Source organism: Podarcis raffonei, chromosome 1 (genome assembly GCF_027172205.1).
Source record: "Podarcis raffonei isolate rPodRaf1 chromosome 1, rPodRaf1.pri, whole genome shotgun sequence".
NCBI lineage: Eukaryota > Metazoa > Chordata > Lepidosauria > Squamata > Lacertidae > Podarcis > Podarcis raffonei.
In genome coordinates, this window is record NC_070602.1 from 33079119 (window position 1) to 33103046 (window position 23928).

At 42.2% G+C, this 23928-nt stretch overlaps 2 protein-coding genes across 7 annotated transcripts in view; one reads left to right on the forward strand and one right to left on the reverse strand.

Moving 5' to 3' along the window:
• SLC25A21 (solute carrier family 25 member 21) overlaps positions 1-7916 on the forward strand; it is a 274630-nt gene extending 266714 nt beyond the window's left edge. For all 6 annotated transcript variants that reach the window (XM_053380149.1, XM_053380158.1, XM_053380122.1 and 3 more), the window contains 4 exons: positions 557-721; positions 3232-3413; positions 5164-5216; positions 7492-7916. In XM_053380149.1, coding sequence (XP_053236124.1) covers positions 557-721; positions 3232-3413; positions 5164-5216; positions 7492-7553 — 462 coding nt within the window. In that variant the 3' untranslated portion in view covers positions 7554-7916. The remainder of the gene's footprint in view (positions 1-556; positions 722-3231; positions 3414-5163; positions 5217-7491) is intronic.
• A 6956-nt stretch (positions 7917-14872) lies between these two features.
• Positions 14873-23928, reverse strand: part of PAX9 (paired box 9) — a 32733-nt gene continuing 23677 nt past the window's right edge. The window contains 1 exon segment of the mRNA XM_053380098.1: positions 14873-17134. Coding sequence (XP_053236073.1) covers positions 16880-17134 — 255 coding nt within the window. The 3' untranslated portion in view covers positions 14873-16879.

Here is a 23928-nt window from a genome sequence, read left to right on the forward strand (position 1 = left end):
TGAATGCCTCTCTCCCCCCAAAACTTGGCAAGAGAGGCATGTTCCGCTGCTCTTGGCAGTGGTGGAGTGAGCGGGGAGGTGCTTCCACCGCCTAAGGTGGCTGCTTGTCACAGGGGAACTCACCCCACCATTTCCACCAGCAGCAGAATATCCCCCTATACACACACTGAGATGGCCATTTTTCATTGAAGCTTTTCACTCTGAGTTTCCCAAATGATGCTGAGCTCAATGGATCCATGGCAGCCTTTTATGTTCCTAAGGGCGATGTAACAGGAGAGGATGACAGCCCTCCCTGACTACTGCGTATAGGAGAACTTTCCTAGTTCATTCATGGATGTGCATGCATGTTTCTAAGTAGACTTCAGAACAGATGCCCTTATATTCATTACCTATTCACATGTGCATCTGCTTACTTGGCAAATTATTGTATTTGGTTATATTTTAATATGGATTGGGCCATTTCATTTATTGTCTTCTACAATGGAGATTGGTTAAGCATCGAATTGGAAAAGGGGCTTATGGTTTATGGTTACTTTGCTTTTCCCCCCCCATACAGCAGCCATCTACCTTTGCCAAAGCTCGGCAGATTATTCAGGCCAATGGGTTGGGGCTCCAGGGACTCAACAAAGGCTTGTCTGCTACTTTGGGACGTCATGGAGTTTTCAATATGGTCTATTTTGGTTTCTACTTCAATGTGAAAAATATCGTTCCCGTCAGCAAGGTGGGTGCCTCATTCTATAAAATAAGAAACATAATATAGTCATGACTGAGACCATTTGTGGTTGACAGAGCAAAAGGCAGGGAGGTCAAAGGTAGGCATATCCAGAGCCAGCGACAGGCAGAGCCAGCTAATTCTAGTTTTGTCACCATCCTCCTCTTTCATGTTCAGAGGCAGAATATCTATGAATGTCAGATGTAGAATGAAGCAGCAAAGGAATTCTGCCCTGCTTATCAACTTCCCTGAGGCATTTAGCAAACCACTGTTGAAAACACTATGATGAACTAGATCCAACAGTTTTTGGACTCCAACTCCCATCATCCCAAGCTAGCATGACCAGTGGTGAGGGATCATGGGAACTGTAGTTCCCAAAAAAGTTTGGGAAACTCTGGACTAGATGGAGACAAGACCTCAATCTGGAAATAAGGCAGAGTCTCAGTCAGTTATCAACCCTATGCTTCTGCATTTATTTCTGCAACACCCATTTTTTTAGAAAACAAACTAATGACACACACTAAGGAAACAACAGACTTGCCCAAAATTATGAAATGAGTACAAGGCAGATTTGGGTGTCCAAGCTCCACAGCTCATTATCATTCCTTTAACCCAACACTGTATTGTGTTGTTTCCCTGGGAGGATATTTAACTTCAATTATGATAATGATGAGGCCATAGGGCTTTAAGGGAAGCAACTAGTGTATCCAGTTCCTAAACCATAGAGTTCCTAAAGCATATGCATCCTACTCACAGTGCATACAGGCCTATCATACAGTGACTGATGCTAGCAATCACCTACTTCCTTTTTGTGGTGGCTTCGCCAACACTTGCGACATGTCATGAAAACTCTAAAACTTGCAGCAGAAGTTCCTCTGCTGATAAGTGTCTCTACCAACTTGCTCATAATTTGTTCTCTGAACTCTAAAACTTGCAGCAGAAGTTCCTCTGCTGATAAGTGTCTCTACCAACTTGCTCATAATTTGTTCTCTGATTTCAGTATATAAAACTTATGCCAGCAGCCTGGCAAATATGTTGGGTTGTTATTTGACAGTCTTCCAAAAGCTTATTATAGTAAGTTATTATACTGCTTTTCCAATCCCCAAAGTTGTTCCTTCCCATTTTTGACCTGTATTTAACATACAGTATTCTCTACCATTTTTCCAAAACTTGGTGTGAACCCATCCAATCTTCTTAACAGGAAAATTACAAGCTCCATTAGCAGCTTATATCCTATCTGATAATGCATTAATTATATTAATTTAAAATTGCGCTTCTTGACATTTTAGCTAAAATAAACTATGTTTTGAGCTTTAAGGTGTAAAACTGGAGCTTTTTAGTGTGGACAGACAGAATCTGGCCCGATCCCACATGTGGATTTTACGCCCATTTTGCTCCTTCTAAGGAATCTTCTGACAATGTGTCGCAACAAATGTGCTCTGTATGTTACTATATTGTTTAGAAATTAGGGGGTCTTTTCTTGCTTCCCTGGTTCAAGAAAAAAGGGGTTTCTTAAAGTCATATTGTAAAGTACCTAGGAAATCCAATATGACAGCATTCGCTGGCAGCTCCCAGCGTTCACACATATGGGATTAGACTTTATTAAGGAAAATTTCACTTCCAAATAAACTAATTGAGCACTTTGATGTTCCAGGGTAGGAAGGCTGTCTGAGGAAATATGAACACAGTTGGATTGTCTCAGCCCATACAGAAAAAACGTTGTTTTAAGGCTGACTTTACAGCCAGCTTCTACCTTTTGAAACCAGGGCAAAATAGTCGGCTTTGGGAACAATGTGTTGTAAATTCTTCAGCCAATTAGCTTAGTGAGTTACTACTGTTTATAATGCACAGGGCGCTGCTGTCTGCTTTGCAGTTGCACCGCTGTTGGATTGTTAATAGCAGGAAGCCGTTACTGCTTAGTACAGTGCATCAGCTACACGTGAAACTAAATGTAAAAAACCTGGAGGGGGAAAGCAGCAGACTGAGATTAGCCTTTATTTAATTTAACATTTGGGGGTCCAACACACAAATGAGCATTTTAGTAGGCTTCATGGTGGAAGTTGCTGTCATTTGTAAAATATTCTGGCCAATTAGCTAATAGTGTGCTTGGATTTCTCCCGTTTTGATACAGTAATACTAAGTACATTGTGAAGCCCAATTATACAAATCATCCCCATATGCCGTACCGGTCTTGCTTTATGAACTGTGTTTATAAATCCTGTGTGAGGAAATGTGTACTTCAGCAATTTAGACCATGTGTAAAAACATAGCCAATAGGATTGTCAAGAAAACAAGCCCCAGCGTAGGAAATCCTAATGTGTTCCGCTAGAATAACAGGAGTGTGTCGTGTCGTGCAAGACTTCTGATTAAATGCATATTACTTTATAGTCTTTAACCAATTGAGGTGCTTCTGTGCCTCTTTTAGTTTCTTTCTTTCTGTCTCCCTCTCTCATTCATTTTCCCCCTCTCCTACCTGCTCCCCTTTTGTTTGTTGCTTTTTTGTTTGTTTGTTTATCTAGGATCCGACCTTGGAGTTTCTGAGGAAATTTGGAATCGGGCTAGCCTCAGGAACAATAGCCTCAGTTATTAACATCCCTTTTGATGTTGCAAAAAGTCGGATTCAAGGACCACAGCCGGTTCCTGGAGAGATCAAGTACAGGACCTGTTTTAAAACTATGGCAACGGTCTATAAAGAAGAAGGGTAAAGCATTCTTATTTCAATCATAAATATCCAGGTCTCTGGCTTGTTCACATGAGTCCATAAAACCACATTGTTATATTTCAGATTTGATGAGGCCCATAAAAGCCACCCTTCGCAGTGCTCATGTATCAGGAGCGCTCCAGAGTGCAGCATTTCAGAAATGTGCATATAAGCATTACAAAGGAAAAGTATTGCTTTATCTGAATTTTCTGGATTTTTATTTACTACACACACACACACACAGAGAGGGGGAGAATGTATAAAATATCCTAATAAGTCTACAGCAAGTCATTTCTGCTTTTTCACCATTGCATCAGTCTGGTAGCTGTAGACATCTTTCAACCTCAGTATTGTTAATTAGAAAATATATAATCTATTTTATTGCTCCAATTGTGAATGTGGAAGAGTTGTAGCTCAGTGATAGGATCACATACTTTTCAAGTGAAAGGTCCTGGTTCAATCCCTAGCATTTCCAAGTAGGGTTGACCCAGGAAAGAAACCTGTCTGAAAATCTGCTAGTCAATGTCAGAAATAGTGAGTTAGATGGACTCTGTTGGTAAAAAGCCAGCTTCCTATGTTACAAGATTCCAAAGTAGCCCCTGACAGAAGTGCTGTTTTAGGGGGTGAACGGATGTGATGCTATAATGGTCTTCTCATTTTCAGAGAGCAGCTGATGAGCCTGTCTTGTTCTCATTCTTGTATACTAGGCAGCTGAGGAGAAGTCCCAGTTCCCTTAAGTAAGCGACTGGGCAATCCAGAAAAATGGACCCTGATAACTCTGCCACTTTCTAGGATTTTTTCCAGTTGAATTTGTTGAGGAGGAATATTTGAACCAGTGGCATTCCCTGCTCCACTCAGATCCAAATGGCATCAGGCAACATGTACTGAATATTTTTCTCGTGGTAGCATTAGAAAACGCAATCCAAAATCGGAATCCCATAAAGTGGCCAGCATACAGGACAAAGAACAAGAACTTCATTTTAACAGATTTTTAAAATGTCCACTTGATTGCATCTTACTTTGCCCCAATCAATCTTGGAATATATCTCTAGAGTGGCTGAAGGACAATTAAAACTGTCCACATTTCAGAACTGGTCATAAAATTTATAGAGAACATGGAGATCATCAAATAAATCTTAGCCTTTCTCTCTGTCTTTCTTTCCCCCGTTTCTGTTTCTTTAGAGATTGGAGCGTTTGTGTTGACCATTCCATGCTAGCCTCAATAGCAAGATGAGAATGCAAACATTGACTTGGTGCATTCGTACCAAACTGCTGCAGTATAATTTCTCTCATTTTTGAAACTAGCATGTAAGGAACACCCTGAACTTAGTGTATGTAACATATGTCTAAAGTGAGGACTCAGGCACAGCAATATTGTTCAAGTAGTGTACTGCATTTGTATACTTCATTTGTATTTATACTTATTTTCAATCCCTACATACCACCTCATATCAAGAGTTCTCTGGAAAGTTCACAACTAAAAAAAAAAAGTATAGTGCAGCTGCTATTAACAAATAGCAAATGTCTCATTAATTAAAGTCATGTTTTTGAGTAGAAGGGATCACAGCAAAGCCACCGTAGCTGAACATTAATCTGCTATTTATCCTGGGCCAAGATGTTAAAATCCAAGCATTGTATACATTTGTTATTTCGCATACATTTTTAGTGCATTGTCTCAGAAATTGAGCAAATATACATTCTTCCTCCCTCTACCAATTTAAATAAAAACATTCTTCATTGTTTTCTACAGTTTTCTAGCCTTGTACAAAGGATTGGCACCTAAAATCATGAGACTAGGACCAGGTAATTATTTTATTTTAAAAATCTAGTGCATTTAATCCTGCCTTGATCGTATTTTTGCAAATGTTATCTTAATATTCAATATTACTGTTAAATATTATTAAGACGAAATATATATAAATACAAACATTGTATTATTGAAATTAAATTACTGTTTGGGGTTTTTTTTATCTTATTGCAATATTTCATTGCTCTTATAGCAATTGATGCAGCCTCATTCATAGCTGTCTGCAGAAACATGGGGCAGAAACATGGAAGGAAACCTTCCTTTATGGCTGATCCATATAATCAGGCACACACCTTTTTAAGTGTGTAAGCATCTTGTGTGTTTAGAATGCATTCTATATACCATTCGCAAATTCTTATAGCCCTGTACCTGTAGATGTGCAAATGTAGAAATAAACATGAGGAGGAAAAAATGGGATTGGCTCTTTTCTCAGTCTCCTCAATTGTGTTGTACCGAATGATGTCACCCCTTTAGGTGCAAGGACTTCCACTTGTACAACCAGACTTCTTCCCTCTTCCCTCTCCCTACAACCGCAAATCTTCTCTGGGTGGTGGGGTGCAGAGGCATGCAGGGAGAAAAGGAGGAGGAGAAGTCCTGTTGATAGGCAAAACTCCATGTACTAATAAGTTGATTTTGTTGGTTACAACCCATTGATTCTAACCTGTGCCCAGGATTTATGCCCTAACACATATATGTTGGGAAGGGTGATCTGTACCCTGTAACAATGCAGAGCCTATACACAGAAGCTATAATCAATATAGCAAGGGCAAGGGCAAAGTTGGCAGCCTCAGTCTCATTTCCCTCCTCCATGTATTCATTTACACCATGGTTTGACATGGGTTAAAATGTCAATTTGCTTTGTGCATCCGATGAGTCAGGCTTTTGCCGGTAGAACTTATGCCATAAATAACCTGGCATATCTCTATCACACAGTATTTCTGACTTTGGGTTGGCTTGATAACTTCCCTGTGTTAACAAAATAAAAAAATTCCTTCCAGTAGCACCTTAGAGACTAAATTTGTTATTGGTATAGTGGTACCTCAGGTTACATATGCTTCACAGGTTACAGACTCCGCTAACCCAGAAATATTGCTTCAGGTTAAGAACTTTGCTTCAGGATGAGAACAGAAATCATGCTCCGGTGGCGCGGCGGCAGCAGGAGGCCCCATTAGCTAAAGTGGTGCTTCAGGTTAAGAACAGTTTCAGGTTAAGTACAGACCTCCGGAACGAATTAAGTACTTAACCTGAGGTACCACTGTATTAGCTTTTGTGTGCATGCACACTTCTTCAGATAGTAAGCCGTTGCCATTAGAACTGCCATATCGCATCATCTCAAAAGCAACAGTTGGTATCCAGTGCACCTTAGTTGCACTCACAGAAGGATCCCATCCAAGAGCAGTAACTCCTTGCGTTCTTGAAGCAAAAACATTGGATTCTATCTAATGTTTTTTTTCATTCACACAGTCAGCTGCAGGTCATAGAAAGATGGAATGACCCTTAGATCTAGTTCAGGCATAGGCAAACTTGGCCCTCCAGATGTTTTGGGACTACAACTCCCATCATCCCTCACCACTGGTCCTGTTAGCTAGGGATGATGGGAGTTGTAGTCCCAAAACATCTGGAGGGCCGAGTTTGCCTATGCCTGATCTAGTTCATACATATAGCTTGGCTATGGATTCTCATTCTGTGCTGAGGAGGACTGCAACTCCTTTCTCCAAAGGTCTTGTATGATAGCTTCACACATAGAACAATATGCATGGGGTCCCTGCTTCAGACATGAATGGAGTTGAGAAAGCAGGACATACCTGCTCTTCCATCAAAAGATCCACAGCCCAGGTGAAAGCAGGAAGTGGGCATTAAACAATGTGGGTTGTATTCAAAGCAACACTAAGTAGAATCGTTCTGTCAGCACAAGGATTTCTTCTTGCACAATGGAACATTTCCCCTCCCCCCTCTCCACTTCCCTCATGCCCCCAACCCTCCAGAGCAGATTTGGGGGCAGGGTAGGATATACCCACGGAGAGGGGAGGGAGGAAGTCCTGCTCTTCACCTTCTACTCTCATCAAGCCCCCGCTGCTGGAGATGCAGGATGCAGAGATCTCTGTGCTCCCCCCCCCCCGAAGATTCTGTGCCCAGGGCCTTGACCCCCTGGCACTCCCCACACTACACTACAGGTCCCATTTTGATCCTGTTGGTAAAATACATGTATGCAATTTAAAGCCACAAAGCGTTACAATTTTGTATTTCATAAAATAAAATTATCTCTTCTAGGTGGTGCAGTGATGCTTCTGGTTTATGAATATGCTTCTCGGTGGCTTCAAGAAAACTGGTGATCAAAGACATAACTCCCAAGGCAGCAGATGGTTTAAAGCAATGTCTGTTAAAATATGTTTCAGTATCAAATTGGAAGCAAATATAGCACAAATGGATATGGAGCCAGTAACCCAATCCACCATTTTAGCCTGGGGCTTTCTATAGGTGCTTTTTATGAAGAAAAAGACAAGCAAGCCTGGGCTTCAAACACACTTTAATGTAACATGTAGTGTGACTTTAAATGAACTGATTTCCCCAGTTGTTATTACGTTTATATCATTTTTCTGTGAGGTAGGGCATTTAGGACACTGGTTATCAATCTGTAACTTTTCATAGTGAAACGATTTGTATTTTTTCTTCAATAAATTTGGATTTTAACCCTGTTTCCTTCATTCTGCGTGATATTTTGTGTGTTTGTGCGTGCGCATGCACACACACACACGAGAGCAGTTTTCCCTTCTGTGGTTTCCAGACAGTGGGAGCACTTCATGCTCTGGTGAAGTGAAGGACACGAGGCAGGAGTTGATAATGCAGGTGAGCTGCGCACAGGTGAGCTGCAAGCAAGCTGCCAGCCAGCTCTGTGGAGGCTCCTTTTATTGACCCAATATGCAAACCCAGACAGATACATTTTGGGCTGTGACCTTTACACATCTTCCAGTCCCGAGATTGTGGGGTGGTACAAAGTTATTTTGGCACCTGTTTCCACCGCGTCATTTCCCCCTTGCACAGTGTATGATGGAGACAAAGGTCTCAGAGAAAAATGTTACGGACAGGACACCGCAGACTACCAAGACCGCAAAAGGTTAGACAGAGGACACGATGTTCAGACAGCTCTGGCTTTATCTGTGAGGGGGAGTGTGCTCCGCACCCCAAGGTCACGCGTGCAAGCAGCTGAGGCTGCCTGCGGGTGGGGAGTGTGCTCCACAAACCTAGTGATCATTCCTACACTCCGGCACCGGGGTGTGTGTGCAGACAGCAGGCGGGGGCATGGCTGGTGCGCATCCCGGGGGTGTGGCACACATCTTGGGGGCATGGCGTGGCGCCCAGCACGGGCAGGAGGGCAGCCGTGATGGCACTCCACCAGGGTTGCACTGCCAGGTGCGGTGTGCTCCCCCCATACCGCTCTTCCCCCGCCAGTGTTTCCAGAAACTGGTATTCAGCAGCATTGCTGCTCTTGTGCTTGAATCCTGCTTGCAGGCAACTGTTTGGTCACATGTTGCTGAACCAGGGCGGGCCAGTGGCCTGACCCAGCAGGCTCTTCTTATGTGCTCAGAAAAACTGACTCTTAAAAAACAAAATGTTTGAGAGTAAAAACTGACATGTGCCCTATACATCTTCTAGGATCCAGAACTCCAGCCACCCATATATATTGGTGTACTTCTTCTGAGTGGCTTTGCAAAACTCTGTCCCTAAGATTTCAAGCAAAAGGAATCTAGTGTGGATTGCCGTACAGTGGTACCTCGGGTTAAGAACTTAATTCGTTCTGGAGGTCCGTTCTTAACCTGAAACTGTTCTTAACCTGAAGCACCACTTTAGCTAATGGGGCCTCCCACTGCCGCTGCACCGCCGCTGAGCAATTTCTGTTCTCATCCTGAAGCAAACTTCTTAACCCGAGGTACTACTTCTGGGTTAGCAGAGTCTGTAACCTGAAGCATATGTAACCTGAAGTGTATGTAACCCAAGGTACCACTGTATTTGTATTCTTTCTTTTAAATAAAAAATTAAAAAGCACCAAAGTATAGAGGCATACACTGTGCAATAAAAGCAGAGGTGCCTTCTCAGCATTTAAAAAATACTTGTGCTGACATGAATATCAAAATATCTCTTTTGTCTGGATTTGACCACGGTGACTTCTTTGAAATGTGCTTCAGTAGGCAAAGTCAACAGAAAGGTAATTGGTTCTTTTTGTCTCATACCAAAGGCAAGTCTTTCGGGAGGGTCATTTTGTCATCAGTTATGCATTGGGTCTCTCCGGTGAAGGAATGAAAGATTTTAAAAAAGAAATTAGATCCACCTCAGTTAATTCTTTCTTTATTAATTTAGAGCATTCAAGATATAAAAATAAAAGGCTTTATACACACTTTATATACACACATAGCCTTCTGGTATACATTGTTTCCAACATGTTTTTAATTACAGCTTCAGCCCAATCTTTAATTAAAAGCAAAACCTCCTCCAAATACGTGTTTTAAATAGCTACGAAGTTCTGGTTTTCTGGCTACGACCCAACCTTTTTGCCAAATATGACCTCCAATTTTCATTTATAACGATAGCTTATTTCTACAACAGTGTAAGAATATAACACATTGGTCTCAGTTGGGTTCTTTGGCAGGAAGTCCCATTGATTTCAATGGGATTTCCCCCAATCCAAATAATGTGTTCTGTGTGTGGAAAAACAGCTGATCCAAAGCCAAATGGAAGCAAGGGGGAAACCCATATTCAGCAACCACCAGCATAAATCACATACCAAAAAAATGATGGTGCAGAATCGGTAGTCCCTCTATCCTAAAAAGCAGATGTGAGACGCTTCAGAGTTACAATTCACAGCTAAGAAGAGACTGCTGGATCAGGCCAATGGCCCATGTAGACCAGCATTCTGTTCTCACGGTGGCTGACCTGTGGGATGCATGCAATTTAGGCATGAGCATGAGAGCATCTTAAAGGTAAAGGGACCCCTGACCATTAGGTCCAGTCATGACCGACTCTGGGGTTGTGGCGCTCATCTCGCTTTATTGGCCGAGGGAGCCGGTGTACAGCTTCCGGGTCATGTGGCCAGCATGACTAAGCCGCTCCTGGCGAACCAGAGCAGCACACGGAAACACCGCTTACCTTCCCGCTGGAGTGGTACCTACTTATCTACTTGCACTTTGGCGTGCTTTCGAACTGCTAGGTTGGCAGGAGCAGGGACTGAGCAACGGGAGCTCACCCCGTCACGGGGCATCTTACCCACCTTCAATTTCCAGCAACTGGTACTCAGAAGCATCATGCAGGGAAAGGTACTCAGAGCCATCATGCTGGCTGGTAGTCCCTGCCCTCCATCTAGTAATCCATGCTGCGAGAAGCTATTAGGCAAGATGGTAGTGGGCAGGAACAACAGGAACACTAGGCCTCCCTAATACCTATTCCTATCCCAAAGGCACTGTGTTTAATCCTTCCTGAGCTCTGCACCACAATTGCATTTTCAGAGTGAAAAATGATGTGGAAGACATTGCCTGTGAGGTGTCCCACTTACTAGCTATCATTTCTGACCCTGATCCAGCTGTAGTTGGGGGGCAACTACTGACCCCTGGATACAGATGTTCATTCCTCCTTTGCGTCAGAGATGCTCTGAGGCAGTCAAACAGGGCTCAGGTGAGTGTTGCGGTGTAGCTGAACATCTAGATATTTATCTGTATCAGCAATATCACTAATATCTTGGGCTGACACAGGCTGGGTGGGTGTGGGTGTTAGTGCTTTAAAGACCCTGCAAGATTTGTTTGAGCAGAACTCATAAGTGTAGAGTGCAAGTAAAGATGCTACTATCATCAAGTCACGTTGCTGTCTGTCTCTTGTACAGTTTCTTGAATTAAAGTGAGTTCTGGCTGGGGGGGGGGCTGATTGAAGTGAATGTGTTTTGAGTCAGAACAAGAGGCCAGTCCTAAGGCACTTGCTCGGAAATGCATTCCACTGAAGACAATGGGACTTCTTCCAAGGGCTGTGTGAAGGATCAGGGTGAAAGCTTTTGCAGGTCTGGATCATAAGGAATTATTTGCGCAACCATAATTAGTGTAGGCTTTTATAGAATAAAAATTGCTTTAAAAGGCTGAAGTCATTTCTTTTTCCCTTCCCCATTTTAGAGTAATTGGAAGATCAATACTTGAAACAATGTCAGTGCGACCTCTTTTATTTAAATCCTCTGGTCTGATAAATGGGTCGGAAATTGATTTGAAAGAGAGCGCAGCTACATAATTTCATCTTGCACTTTGCCTCCTATGCATGTCTTACATGTTCTTAGACAAATATAAATACTTTATAATAACATAAATGAAGAACAACTTTTAAAGAGCCAGAAAAAAACCAACAGTACGTTGTTCAATAGGCTCCATTGACTGATTCCTGTACTTCAAACAGCATTATTTTCAACAACTAGCCTATTAATATCCTCCCATGTACAATCAGCAGGTATAAGATTATCAAGGTGTGACCTTCCCTTAAAGAATGAAGACTGTGTCAACAACCTGTGCCATTAATTCATATTTCCACAAGCATAATTGTTTTAACTATTATTTAGAGACACTCATACTTCATGGGACATTCAGAAAAAAGCGATTATTTGTTCAGGAAAATAAAATGTTGACTACAAGCGCTTTGATGTTTGTAATACATGCTTTTGTTAAAAACCCCCAAAATGGTTTCACCTTGTTCCTTTGCTGTGGTCATGCTAACATGCCACAGCTATGTAAAATGCTGCTCCCTATGAACTTGGATTCCACATGAACCCAAGCAAATTATTTACTTAAATTAAGTAAATTAATTGTTAATTAAGATGGGATTGACTGATTGATTGATTGATTTACTGTGACGCCCTTCATCCAAGGATCACAATGCAGTTTACAATATAAAAACACAAAAATACATACCATAGCAACTAACAAAAACAAGACCCCCCGCCAACACCAGTTTAAAAGGCAATAGATTGCTTAATTAGCCAAAGGCTTGGGAGAAGAGGAAGGTGCCAGGTGAGCCTCCCTTGGGAGAGCATTCCACAAGCAGGGAGCCACCACAGAAAAGGCCCGTTCTTGTGTTGCTACCCTCCAGGCTTCTTGCAGAGCAGACACCCAAGGAAGGACCTCAGATGATGATTACAGCATCCAGGTTGGTTCATATGGGGAAGTGCCATGCAATGAGGTCTAAAAGGAAGTTGTTGGTCACATTCATATCATTTATTTATTTCATTGTTAAAAGCCTTAAACAGCTCAGGAAAGTTGCAATCTTGGTGAAAGAGTCGAAATCATTGTTGCATGTGTGTAAATTTACTTGATTTAAGCATTATATTATTCATTGCATAATCCTGTTTTTTTTTTGCAAAAACAACAACTTCACCTTTCTTTTTTTAAATAAGAATGAAAATTAAATAGAGACAAGGAGAGTAGAGGCAAGGAAAAACTGCCACACTGTATACAAACAGGCTTCTTTCTTTTTCATAGTATTCTTCTTCACAAAATAGGATTTTTCATAGAATTGATATGAGCTGCATGAAAGATGGGGGGGGTGCTCAGTAGTGTGCTTAACTTCTAGACTCTGATCCACATGGTGAGGAAATGGATACCCAGGCAAGTGCTTTTTGCACTGTTTTCAACAAAAAGGATAATGTGAAATTAGGCTTACATGCCTAGGGTAAGGTTACCAGATTTTTTTTCAATGAATCTGGGGACACTTTTCAACTTCCTACTAAATAGATGGATTTTGTCAGGTGACAGATTTATAAATCCGGGGACTGTCCCCGGGACACGGGGATGTCTGGTAACCTTAGCCTAGGGTGCAGTGTGGGAATATTTATTATATCTGCCCTTCCTCCAGCTGCAGGTGTGCAGGGATGACAGGTGCTGCCCTCCCCTGCCAGCTGCTCCTGCAGCCCCATTTTAGTCTTTAGCAGCACAATCCTATACAGGATTATTCGGAAGTAAGACTTACTGTATTCATTATGATTTATACCCAAGTAAATGTGCATATGCCTGTTGTTTTTGTCCATGGAGTTTTCTTGGCAGGGATACTGGAGTGGCTTGCCGGTTCCTGCTCCAGGTGGATCATGTTTAGTCAAAACTCTCCACTGTGACCTGTCCGTCTTGAGTGGCCCTGCACGGCATAGCTCATAGATTCTTTTGAATTATGGTGCTGGAGGAGACTCTTGAGCAGGGGTCGGCAACGTGCAGCCCACGAAGACCGTTTTACTGGCCCAAAGCCACCCGCAAATCGAGCCGCCCACTCGGCAAGTCCCCCACATGCTGTGCTAAAGCGGCGCAGCGCAGCAACTTGCCGAGTGGTGCCAGAAATGGTGTCTGCACACACACAGATACCAGAAATGACGTCTGCACATGTCCAGATGCCGAAAATCGCTTCTGCGCAGGCGCAATTTTCAGCAGCTGGGCATGTGCAGAAGCGATTTCCAGCGGCGCGGACATGCGCAGACATGATTTCTGGCATCGCACTGTGCCACTCCAGCCCACAGACGATCTCCGTTGGAGTGATCCAGCCCATGGCCGGTAAAGCTTGCCGAACCCTGCTCTTGAGAGTCCCATGAACTGCAAGAAGATCAAACCTCTCCATTCTTAAGGAAATCAGCCCTGAATGCTCACTGGAAGGACAGATCCTGAAGCTGAGGCTCCAATACCTTGGCCACCTCATGAGAAGAGAAGACTCCCTGGAAAAGACCCTGATGTTGGGAAAGATGGAGGGCACAAGGAGAAGGGGAGGACAGAGGACGAGATGGTTGGACAGTGTTCTCAAAGCTACCAGCATGAGTTTGACCAAACTGTGGGAGGCAGTGGAAGACAGGAGTGCCTGGCGTGCTCTGGTCCATGGGGGTCACGAAGAGTCGGACAGGACTAAACAGCAAACGTGCATAAGACTGCAATCCAAATCACTTATTCCTGAGTATTTGGGCAAGATCCTGTGTCACACAAGCAGTCTTCCACTTCTACAGCTGGACTTCTCCTTCCTCTCCTACCCCCACACCCCACATGGTTATCTGGCTGTTCAGGAGACCCTCTGAAGCAGATTTGGGGGCACTGGGGAGTTGAGAAACTGGAGGTCCCATCACACAAGCAGACTTCCCTTGTGCCAACTGGCAGACATTCTTGGATGTCATCCTTTCTTCTGAAATATTCATACGCTGCCTTTTTGAGTGAAACTCATTCAAGGTGGCTTGAGAGAGCCCAGATCAACAGAGCTGTTCTGCTGGCTGCACTAAGATTGTAGCCAAAATGAATACTGACCCATGATCCAAGGGTAACACACACAGCGCATCAAACACAACAACCGCACAAACTTCAATCATTTCAAGCAGTTAGTTCCTGGTCAGTCAGTTCTGTTGTGTGCCAGAAGAAAATTGTGACCCGGAGACTGTTTGCTCATGCTGATTATATCTCACCAATATTCTCAATTCAACATTTGACTAAATGATTGCAGTAGGAAAATGTTTTGGAAAGTTTCCCAGGAAGTATCGGCATGACATCACATATTATTTTCTTTGCAGTGCCTTAGAAATCTACCTTTGTTGGCATTTTGAAACAAAAGCATGAAATTCTCATAAAAGAGACAGGATCTTATCTTGCTGTTTCAGCAGTATATGTAGCATGGCTAGGAAGAAACGGAGATAATTTTATTAAAGAAGTCTTTCAAAATCTGTATTGAATGATGTGTCTTTACATTATTGCACTAGACTTAAAAAAATACATAATATATTAATATTTTATAATGCGAGGAAATATCATGTCAATTTTCAAATCGTTCCTTTTCATGGTTAATCTTCAGCACGCATCTGCAAGCTCGAGGAGGCTTTCCGAAACTATATTCACAACTTTATTATTGTCCAAGGAAAACAGGCCATCTTGAAAAGATTATACTGTTAAGGGGAAAGAGTAAAAGAGAGCAATTGGGATCCAAAAGGCCGTGAAATGATGCTTGATAAAGAATACAGAAATGCAAAAATGGAATTTTGTTAACATTATAAATAATATCTGTAGTACCGCCACCAATATGCCTATGAATGAAACATGCTTATGTACAACATTGTAAACTTTACCGAAAGTCTTTCTCTTTTTTACATTCAATAAAGCATGAATTTAAGACAACTTTTCTCATTTTCCTTTTTTAAAATGACAACAAAGTTTTGGGCTGGAATTACTGAACACAGGTAAGCCGACAATTTACAGTACAGTTTTCTTTCACAGTGGTTAACATGGGGCATAACTCACCCACCTCCTGCACAAGCACCCATTGAAATGAATGGGAGGTGCACAAGTACTCTACCATGCTTGGGCAGGAGAACTTCCTGGTGGATTGTGCCCTTGGCTTATTTTTAAAAAATATCTGCACAAAATTTCACATTAAATGCAAGCTCCCATTCTGTTCAGGTCCTTCCCATCCATGAATCTTTATATTAGTGTGATGATACCATGATTTCAGAAGATTGGATACCATATGGAGGAATTTTCTCAGCCCTAATCCAGAGAACATAAGTCACACTCAAGTGCCATTGTAATCAGTTGGTTGGATCCAGAGTCTGTGTGAGCAGAACACAGAACAATTCTGCTGGAGGGGGAGGGGGCATTTTTGCTAATTCCCCCCATAGCCCTTGAAAGGTCACTACAGAGGGTTGCAGAGACCCTCTGAAACAGTGTGAGACGCAGTAGGGGAGAGGAAATTGGAGAATATTACTTTCCCCTCTCGTTGTACAGCAGATCTTTTTTGGATCTTAATCTCTTCTGCAAATGGAAAGTGCAGAATGGACACTCTGAAACCAACCCACAGGGATTTGAGGGGGTCACGTTAAGTTCTCTGCTGTAGAAACAAAAATGCTTTTCATGAGATGCAGGTGTCTCCACCCTGTGCCCAAAATATACTCAAAAGAACTGTCAAAATTTGGATCGTTTAAGGTAAAGGCCATTGTAAAGAAACGAAAACAACACATGGCTAGGATGTCGCCTTTCAGGCAACAAAAAGAAAACAGAAATGAGTCGAGTAGTGGGAACGCAAATTATGACCAAGGTCCTTATTTACAGATAGAAAACAAAAGTTAAATTGCCTTTGTAATCACAATAAAATACAGGATAAATAACAGAGCCATGTATTCATTTGCTTTTCTTGTTTGTTAATAGAAGAGGTCAACTGTCTGTTAACCAAAACTCTTCTCCACTTGTCCATACAATTTATTTATTTATTTTGCGAAAAAAAAGAACGATTGAGTGATCCAGAAGAGAGCTTCTGGTTTTGGTCGCATTTCTTAGTTAGGATCGTGGCATTATCTACTGGTTTTCCTTGACTGGGTTTTCACAAATCTGAAACAATTGCACGTTTGAGACACTCCTGTTGCTTAGAATAAATATGTGTGGTTTCACCAATGAATAGCCCTCTGAGGGTTGTAAGGTCTTCTCGATGCAAAACAGTGCAAGGGGCAGCAACACATTTATCACTTTCTTAGGTTATTTACACTTACTGAACCCCAAGGATTATTATTATTATTATTAATGAAGGGGGAAAAATATTTCGAATGTCAGCAGCCCCATAAGGTCCATCTGTGAGAAGGAATTACAGGGAAAGTGACTGGGCTGGGCTGGCTTCAAATTGTTCTGCCATGTTTCTGATATCAGAGTGCAGAGGCCGTGACAGAGTGACTACCTTCTCTGGCTGTCTGCATACCCTTGAAAGCCAGCGACGCAGGGATGTCACAGTTGTGGGGCGATAGCGGAGTGCCTCCAGCATGCTGCCAGCCATGGCCACCTACGTAACCAGAAGGAGCGGCACTATACGCCATGTACGGAGAGACTTGCGCTGCTGTGGGATAAGGCGCCATTGTTGGTGCAGAGACAAAACTTCCAACAGTGGGGAGACAACTTGGTGCCTGAAAGAGAGGAGAGGAAATAATAACAATTACTGAAAAAGAATAAACACGTGGATTTTTAAAAACGGGGGCAGCCCTGCCGTTAGGCAGAGTGAGGCAATGGCCTCAGGCGGCAGACTTGAGGTGTCATGAAAAGGCAGGTAATTGTTAAGCTATTAAATGGTTGTATTATATTTTAAAGGGACGCGGGTGGCGCTGTGGGTAAAACCTCAGTGCCTAGGACTTGCCGATCGTATGGTCAGCGGTTCGAATCCCCACGGCGGGGTGAGCTCCCGTCGTTCGGTCCCTGCTCCTGCCCACCTAGCAGTTCGAAAGCACTCTTAAGTGCAAGTAGATAAATAGGTACCGCTTTATAGCGGAAAGGTAAACGGCGTTTCCGTGCGCTGCGCTGGTGCCGGCTCGCCAGCTGCAGCTTCGTCACGCTAGCCACGTGACCTGGAAGTGTCTTCAGACGGCACCGGCTCACGGCCTCTTAAGTGAGATGAGCATGCAACCCTAGAGTCGGACACGAATGGCCCGTACGGGCAGGGGTACCTTTACCTTTATTATATTTTTACTGCTTCGAACGGGGAGAGGCACTAGTGGGATTTTCTATCTCAGGTCCCGGGTACTTTGAGTGGGAGGTTTGTGGGGAGGGGTTTCCTCATGAAGCAGAATGCCCTGGACCAGCTCTTAGTTTTTTAAATTATAAACTAACATAATAATGTTGGTTTCAGAGGTGCCACTTCAACTTTCCAGGATGTGGTGAACAGCCAGACTTAAAAACCCAATGGCTTTTAGGTACATCTTTACAGTGTAAATACTATATTGTTTCTTTCATCTCATAACAACTACTGCAAGCTTCTTAATGCTGTAAAATTACTTCCAAAAATATAAGTGGTGCACTTGTTGTGTTTTTGAGTGGGCTATGCTGTTTACTATTGCTGGGCTTGTTTCTATTTCATTTGCTCGGAGGATGGTTTAACCCAAAAGACATCTTTTAAGTTTTGATTTTAACCATACCCACTGGGGAACCCTGTTGAACGAAAATCCTTCATTAACTAGAGAGCATATTTGATCTGTAGAAAATGCAACTTGAAAAAAGACACATTGCACATAACTTCTGTAAACCAAGAAATCTTTAATATTTGTTTTTTAAAAAAAAAAATAAAATTGGTGCCCCCATATATATCTAATTCAAAATATAACAATAATAAACTGTAAAATAAAATTATATTTTTCAAAAAGAAAAAAAGATTTTACAGTTTGATTTTACATTTGATTTTACAGTGCCTTCTGCTTTTTAGCTTGCTTTCAAAACACACACCAGAGCAAAAGGCATTCATATAATCACTCGGTGAAACACCCTAAGATGTTTACATACTTTCTTGAACAGGGACTACCAAATTTACATCCGATTGCTGTGCTCGTTGAAGTTTTCTTGCACAAGCCACACTGGAATTAAAGTGAGCTGCACAGAAGCACTGCTAAGCCCATTTCTATGGAATACTTACTGGAGAACGTTCTGGTGGAACCTCCCCCCCAAACAACAACAACAACAACACTGGTCATTAAATCCAGCCCTTGTATTTTAAGGCTTCGTTCCTGGGGAAATAAAGTATTAAAAAACGCAGACAAAAAAGAACATATCTCTCTCTCTCTCTCTCTCTCTCTCTCTCTCTCTCTCTCTCGTGTGTGTGTGTGTGTGTGTGTGTGGTGATCTTGTCTTGAGGACAGGAGGCATTCTGTGATTTAAAGAACAAACTTCTTTTATTTAAGTAAAGTGTCATTCACTGTGAATTCCTACAGAGAAAGAGGGTAGCCTCTCCCTTCTTTATACAAACAGACACCTGGACCACCGGCTTGCACAAACACCCATGGAGAGCAGTTAACAACTTCAGGCCCAATCCTGCTGTCATTCTACTGAGGAGAGACAGCAGACATTTTAAAATTCCAAATTTATGGGAATTTAAAGAACGAAAACCACAGCTTGGGCAATCTACAGTTGCAGGTCATCAGGCACTGCTCTGACACCAAGTCATTGTAAAAACAGCAAAGAGTATTGGGTTGCCTTAAAAGCTAGCGATGCCACAATATTCTCTGCTGTTTTTGTTGCAACAGACTAATACAGCTAGCGACCCCTCTGGAAACCATTAGAATCCCCTGTAATTTAACTGAAGAGAGAGAAGTGTGTAAATATTTTGTTTAGCATGTTTGTATTGTATCCTCTCTTCAAGGATTTCAGGGTGGCTTATGCAGGTTATCTCATTCTCTCCTTAGAGGTGTCTCTGCAGATAAAATTAATCCTCATTTACTCCTTGTCCAGACCCTTTTGGGCTCTGGTGCAATTCAGCGGGAGGGGTGAAGGGCTGCTGCGATTTCACAAATTGTCACAGTAGAACTGCAAGTGGTGGCAGTTTAATGGATGTGAACCATATCATAAGCCCAGTCCCTGCCCTCAAAACCATCTTAACTGGGACACTGATTTGAACTTTGATTTCCCCCCTGCAAGTCCTCTCTCTAACCACCACACTGGATCTTATTGGTGTCTTCTATTGATCCAGAAGGATATACTCTCTTAAAACAGGATACTTCCATCCCAAGTACCTTTTTTTTTTTTTACCTTTTAAACACCTGAATGCCAAAATCAGTTTGCCATGTGGCATATATAGATATATGGCATAACAGAGTGTTGGAATGAGGTTTGGGGGAGCAATTCAAATCCCCACTCAGCCAGGAAGTGCACTGGTGTCCTTGGGGCTGTCACTGTCTCTTGGCCTAACCTACCTCACAGCGTTGTTGTGAGAATAAAAATGGAGAAGGGGGAAGCCATGTATAACACCTTGAGTTCTTTGTAAAAAAAATTAATGATAGTTACAATTTATTTACCACACATGTCCCATTACACTGTACCCTATTAAATAATAAAAGATCCCTCTACTGTTATGTTACTACCCCTGTGAACAATGACTATATATATATATATATATATATATATATATAGACTCCCAAGCAAAACATCTCTACTGAAGTTATTAATATGGAGAATAGAAAGCAAGAGAGACCATTTTAAAAACAAAGCCAAAATCTACATTCCAACCAACATAGGTCATTTGAATGACAAATGCAGGGAACTGAAAATCTGATTCAAAGGTCACTTTTCAAAAAGGCCATGCAATCCTACCTATGCTTGCCTAGAAGGAAGTTCTACTGATCTCAGTAGGTCTTACACGCAAGCAACTATGGCTAGAGTTCCAGGCATGTTGTTGGGACTAGCCTGAAATTTAGGCAGCCTGGGTTAATGGTGGAATTGACACCCATTTGTTAATCTGGCATTTCTGACAAGAACTACATTCACTTGAAGTTGAACTGGAGGGGATTAAATTCCAAGGCCTAGCAAATATTGGGCCAATAATTCAATGGAAGGAAATGAACACCAAAATACAAAATCAGGAGTTGGGAGAACCCTGCGGTGTTTATGGGCTTGTAAGGTACTTCGAAGTCTTTACTTAAGTGCTGGGTTTTGAGAAACATTTTTTTAGTTCTGTAAATATTACTCACATAATCGAAGCCATTGTTTATGAAAGGAAATTTAATTATTTAAGAAGTGCTTCTAGCTGAATGTAACCTATGTTCTTTTCCCTTTTCGCTCCCCCCCCCCTTTTGCCTCCTCTTTAAGGGGCAAAATCCACAGGGGAGATATTTGGGATTGTTTCGAAGGCTCAGAATTAACGTTTTGCAAGAGTCAAAGAGAACTGGAACTTCAGAAGATCTAATGCTAACCCCCTTGCCTTTTTGATGCTTTATATATTTAGCAAAATGCATTTTTACAATTTTGCTGCGGCTGATGTAGAATATACAGTGCCAAAGGCCTGCATCAGGAGTTACCCCACAATTATACTAAATTAATCTGTCACTCGGTGTATGGAATCAAAGAGTTAAAACGGGTTCAGATGTACAGATGTACAGTGTCACATGGTCAGAGCAATGACAGAAGTGAATAATTTGGGTGGCAGAACGTGTAAGAACTGTGTGCATATTGCCTTGGCCCCATTCACACATAAGTCTATATACTGATAATTTGAATGTGTGTAGGGCCTGTTCAGACAGTACACTTAGCATGAGTATGTTGGGGGTGCATATTGAGTCTACATGTCATCTCAACCAAAAAAGGTTGTGATGTCTCAACATACATACATGATACTCTTTTATACACAAGACTAAGGAAGCTTTATCAAAGCTGGTCTATGGTTCATTATGAAACCAATCTATTTGGGTGGTGGAAGGGGGTCATATCTGTTTTTGCATCAAGGTGCTGGTTGGGAAAAGCTTCTCAGACCAACCACCAACCTGCATTGAGAAATCACCTCAGCTTGGAATAGCATATAGCTGGAAACAGGACAGATTCCAGCTGAGCTTAGTGTTGATTCGCACAACCTATCCAGTGGACATCAGCCTTGAGAAAAGCCCACCTCAGTCTGACTTCAAAGCATTTCAACCAGTGCTGCGCCACTCTTGGCCTGTCACTGTGTGGTGGAGATACACAAGAAGCTGCTTTATACCAGATCACACTATTTGTCTATCTAAACCAACATTGTCTATTCTGAAAGTAGCTCTGTCTAGAATGTTATTTCTGGAGACTGTCCTTTTAAACCTTCAGCTCAATCCTTCTAACTAGAGATGCCCTTCTTCATGCAAAAGACGCGCTCTGCCACTGAGCAATGGTTCCTCCTGAATACTGAGAGACACACCTGCCTTAACAAGGAAAGTCCAGCAATAAGTATAGTTCAGTCATTTTTAAAAATTCAAAAACTGAATACAGTGGTACCTCGGGGTTACATACGCTTCAGGATACATACGCTTCAGGTTACAGACTCCGCTAACCCAGAAATATTACCTTGGGTTAAGAACTTCGCTTCAGGATGAGAACAGAAATTGTGCTCTGGCAGCGTGGCAGCAGCGGGAGGCCCCATTAGCTAAAGTGGTGCTTCAGGTTAAGAACAGTTTCAGGTTAAGTACGGACCTCCGGAACGAATTAAGTACTTAACCTGAGGTACCACTGTAGTAAACATATAAGAATGATAACTAAAAGTGATCCCACTAGACATTGCCCTCATGTACAGAGAGGCCACCATAAAATTATCACAAGTGGTCACCATTAAACAGCAAACAGCTAAAAACCATACACTGAGTGAGCAAGAGACAGAGATCACCATCCAAATGGTTGGGGTGTACACAAAGATTCTTAGCTCAGTAACAGAAAGATGTTAGACTTGGGGCCAGACACACAGCCCTGGGGAAAGCATTCCAAAGAGGAGGAGGCACTGCAAAAAAAGAAGGCCCTTTCTCGTGTAACCACCCTTGGACCTCCCTTGATGGTGGTACCAAGAGAAGGCAACCCAAAGACAAATAGAGGATCTGAGGAGGTTCATATGAGGAAAGGCACTCCATAAGAATCATCTAAAGCTTTATAGGTTAAAAGCAGCACTCTGACTTTGGTCCTGAAAACAACCCAATTCTAGTGCTGGTGGGCCAGCATGATCACACTTCCTGGTCCCGGTTACAAGTCTGACTACCAAATGTTGCACAGTTTTCAAAGGCAGCCCCACATTTAACACAATATAGCAGTCTAGGCACAAGATTACCAGAGCATAGTCAACTGAAGTCAAGCTATCTCCATCCAGACAGTGGGGCCAGCACCAAAGCTTGTAGAAAGTGTTCTGTGTCCCAGAAGCCACCCGGGCTTCCAATGACAGTGATGGATCCTGAAGCAGTCTCTAAAACTATGAACCTGCCTTGAGAATTATTATACCAGAAGTTGAGCTAAATTTCTTAAAATCAATCCATCATTAGCTCCTGCTTCTCTAGGCATGGCTTAGCCTCTGCACCATCACGCTCAGACTGCAAGATGCAGCAAATTTCAAAATGGATTGCATCAAGGCACAGTTATTCCTTAACCATGTGCTACAGAAAGAAATATGAAAACATGATTGTGTAAATAGAAAAGATTTCAGCGTTTGACAGCTGTTCTTTCATCACCCTTCTCTTTCAGGGCATTATCATTCCTCTGCAAACAGATTAATTCCCCTACTACCCATTTGAAAGCTGCAGCTCAGCAGAATATAAAGATGTGTGTCCAAAAGACTAAACCTCACGTTTGCGAAATAGCTGTTAAAACTGTATGTTTGCATAACCAAGGGACATGGCAGCACTGATGCATACTTGCTGCTTCCCCCCTCTCTCCCCCCCCCCCTTAGTTCTTTCTGACGGAATGAAGCAATGACCTTAAATTCTATATAAACATATTTCTTGGAAATAACGCCCCATGTGTTCTCCAAAGATTGTACTTCTGAGTGTAGACTGGGATGCCAGTCATATATGAGTAATATTAAAAGGGTAATATAACGGGAAGAGGGTGTAAGCCAAGGGCAATACACAGGATGTGAACATACTACATCACTCCTCTATTGGACAGTAAAGATGATTTATATAATCAAATCAATTTATGCAGTCCCAAGAGAAGACTTGACCATTTGCCCAAATACAACTTAATCAGCAACTTAATTCCATCAGCGGTGGAATTCTTATTCACCGACGTGGAATTTAGTGTGCATTAACACTACAGTGGTACATCGGTTTACGAACTTAATCTGTTCCTGAAGTCCGTTCTTAAACTGAGGCGCACTTTCCCTAATGAGGACTCCCGCCACCAGTGCCCTTCCACAGTTCAGATTCTGTTCTTAGACCGAGGTAAAGTTAGTAAACCAGGACACTATTTCCGGTTTTGCGGAGTTCATAAACCAAAACATTCTTAA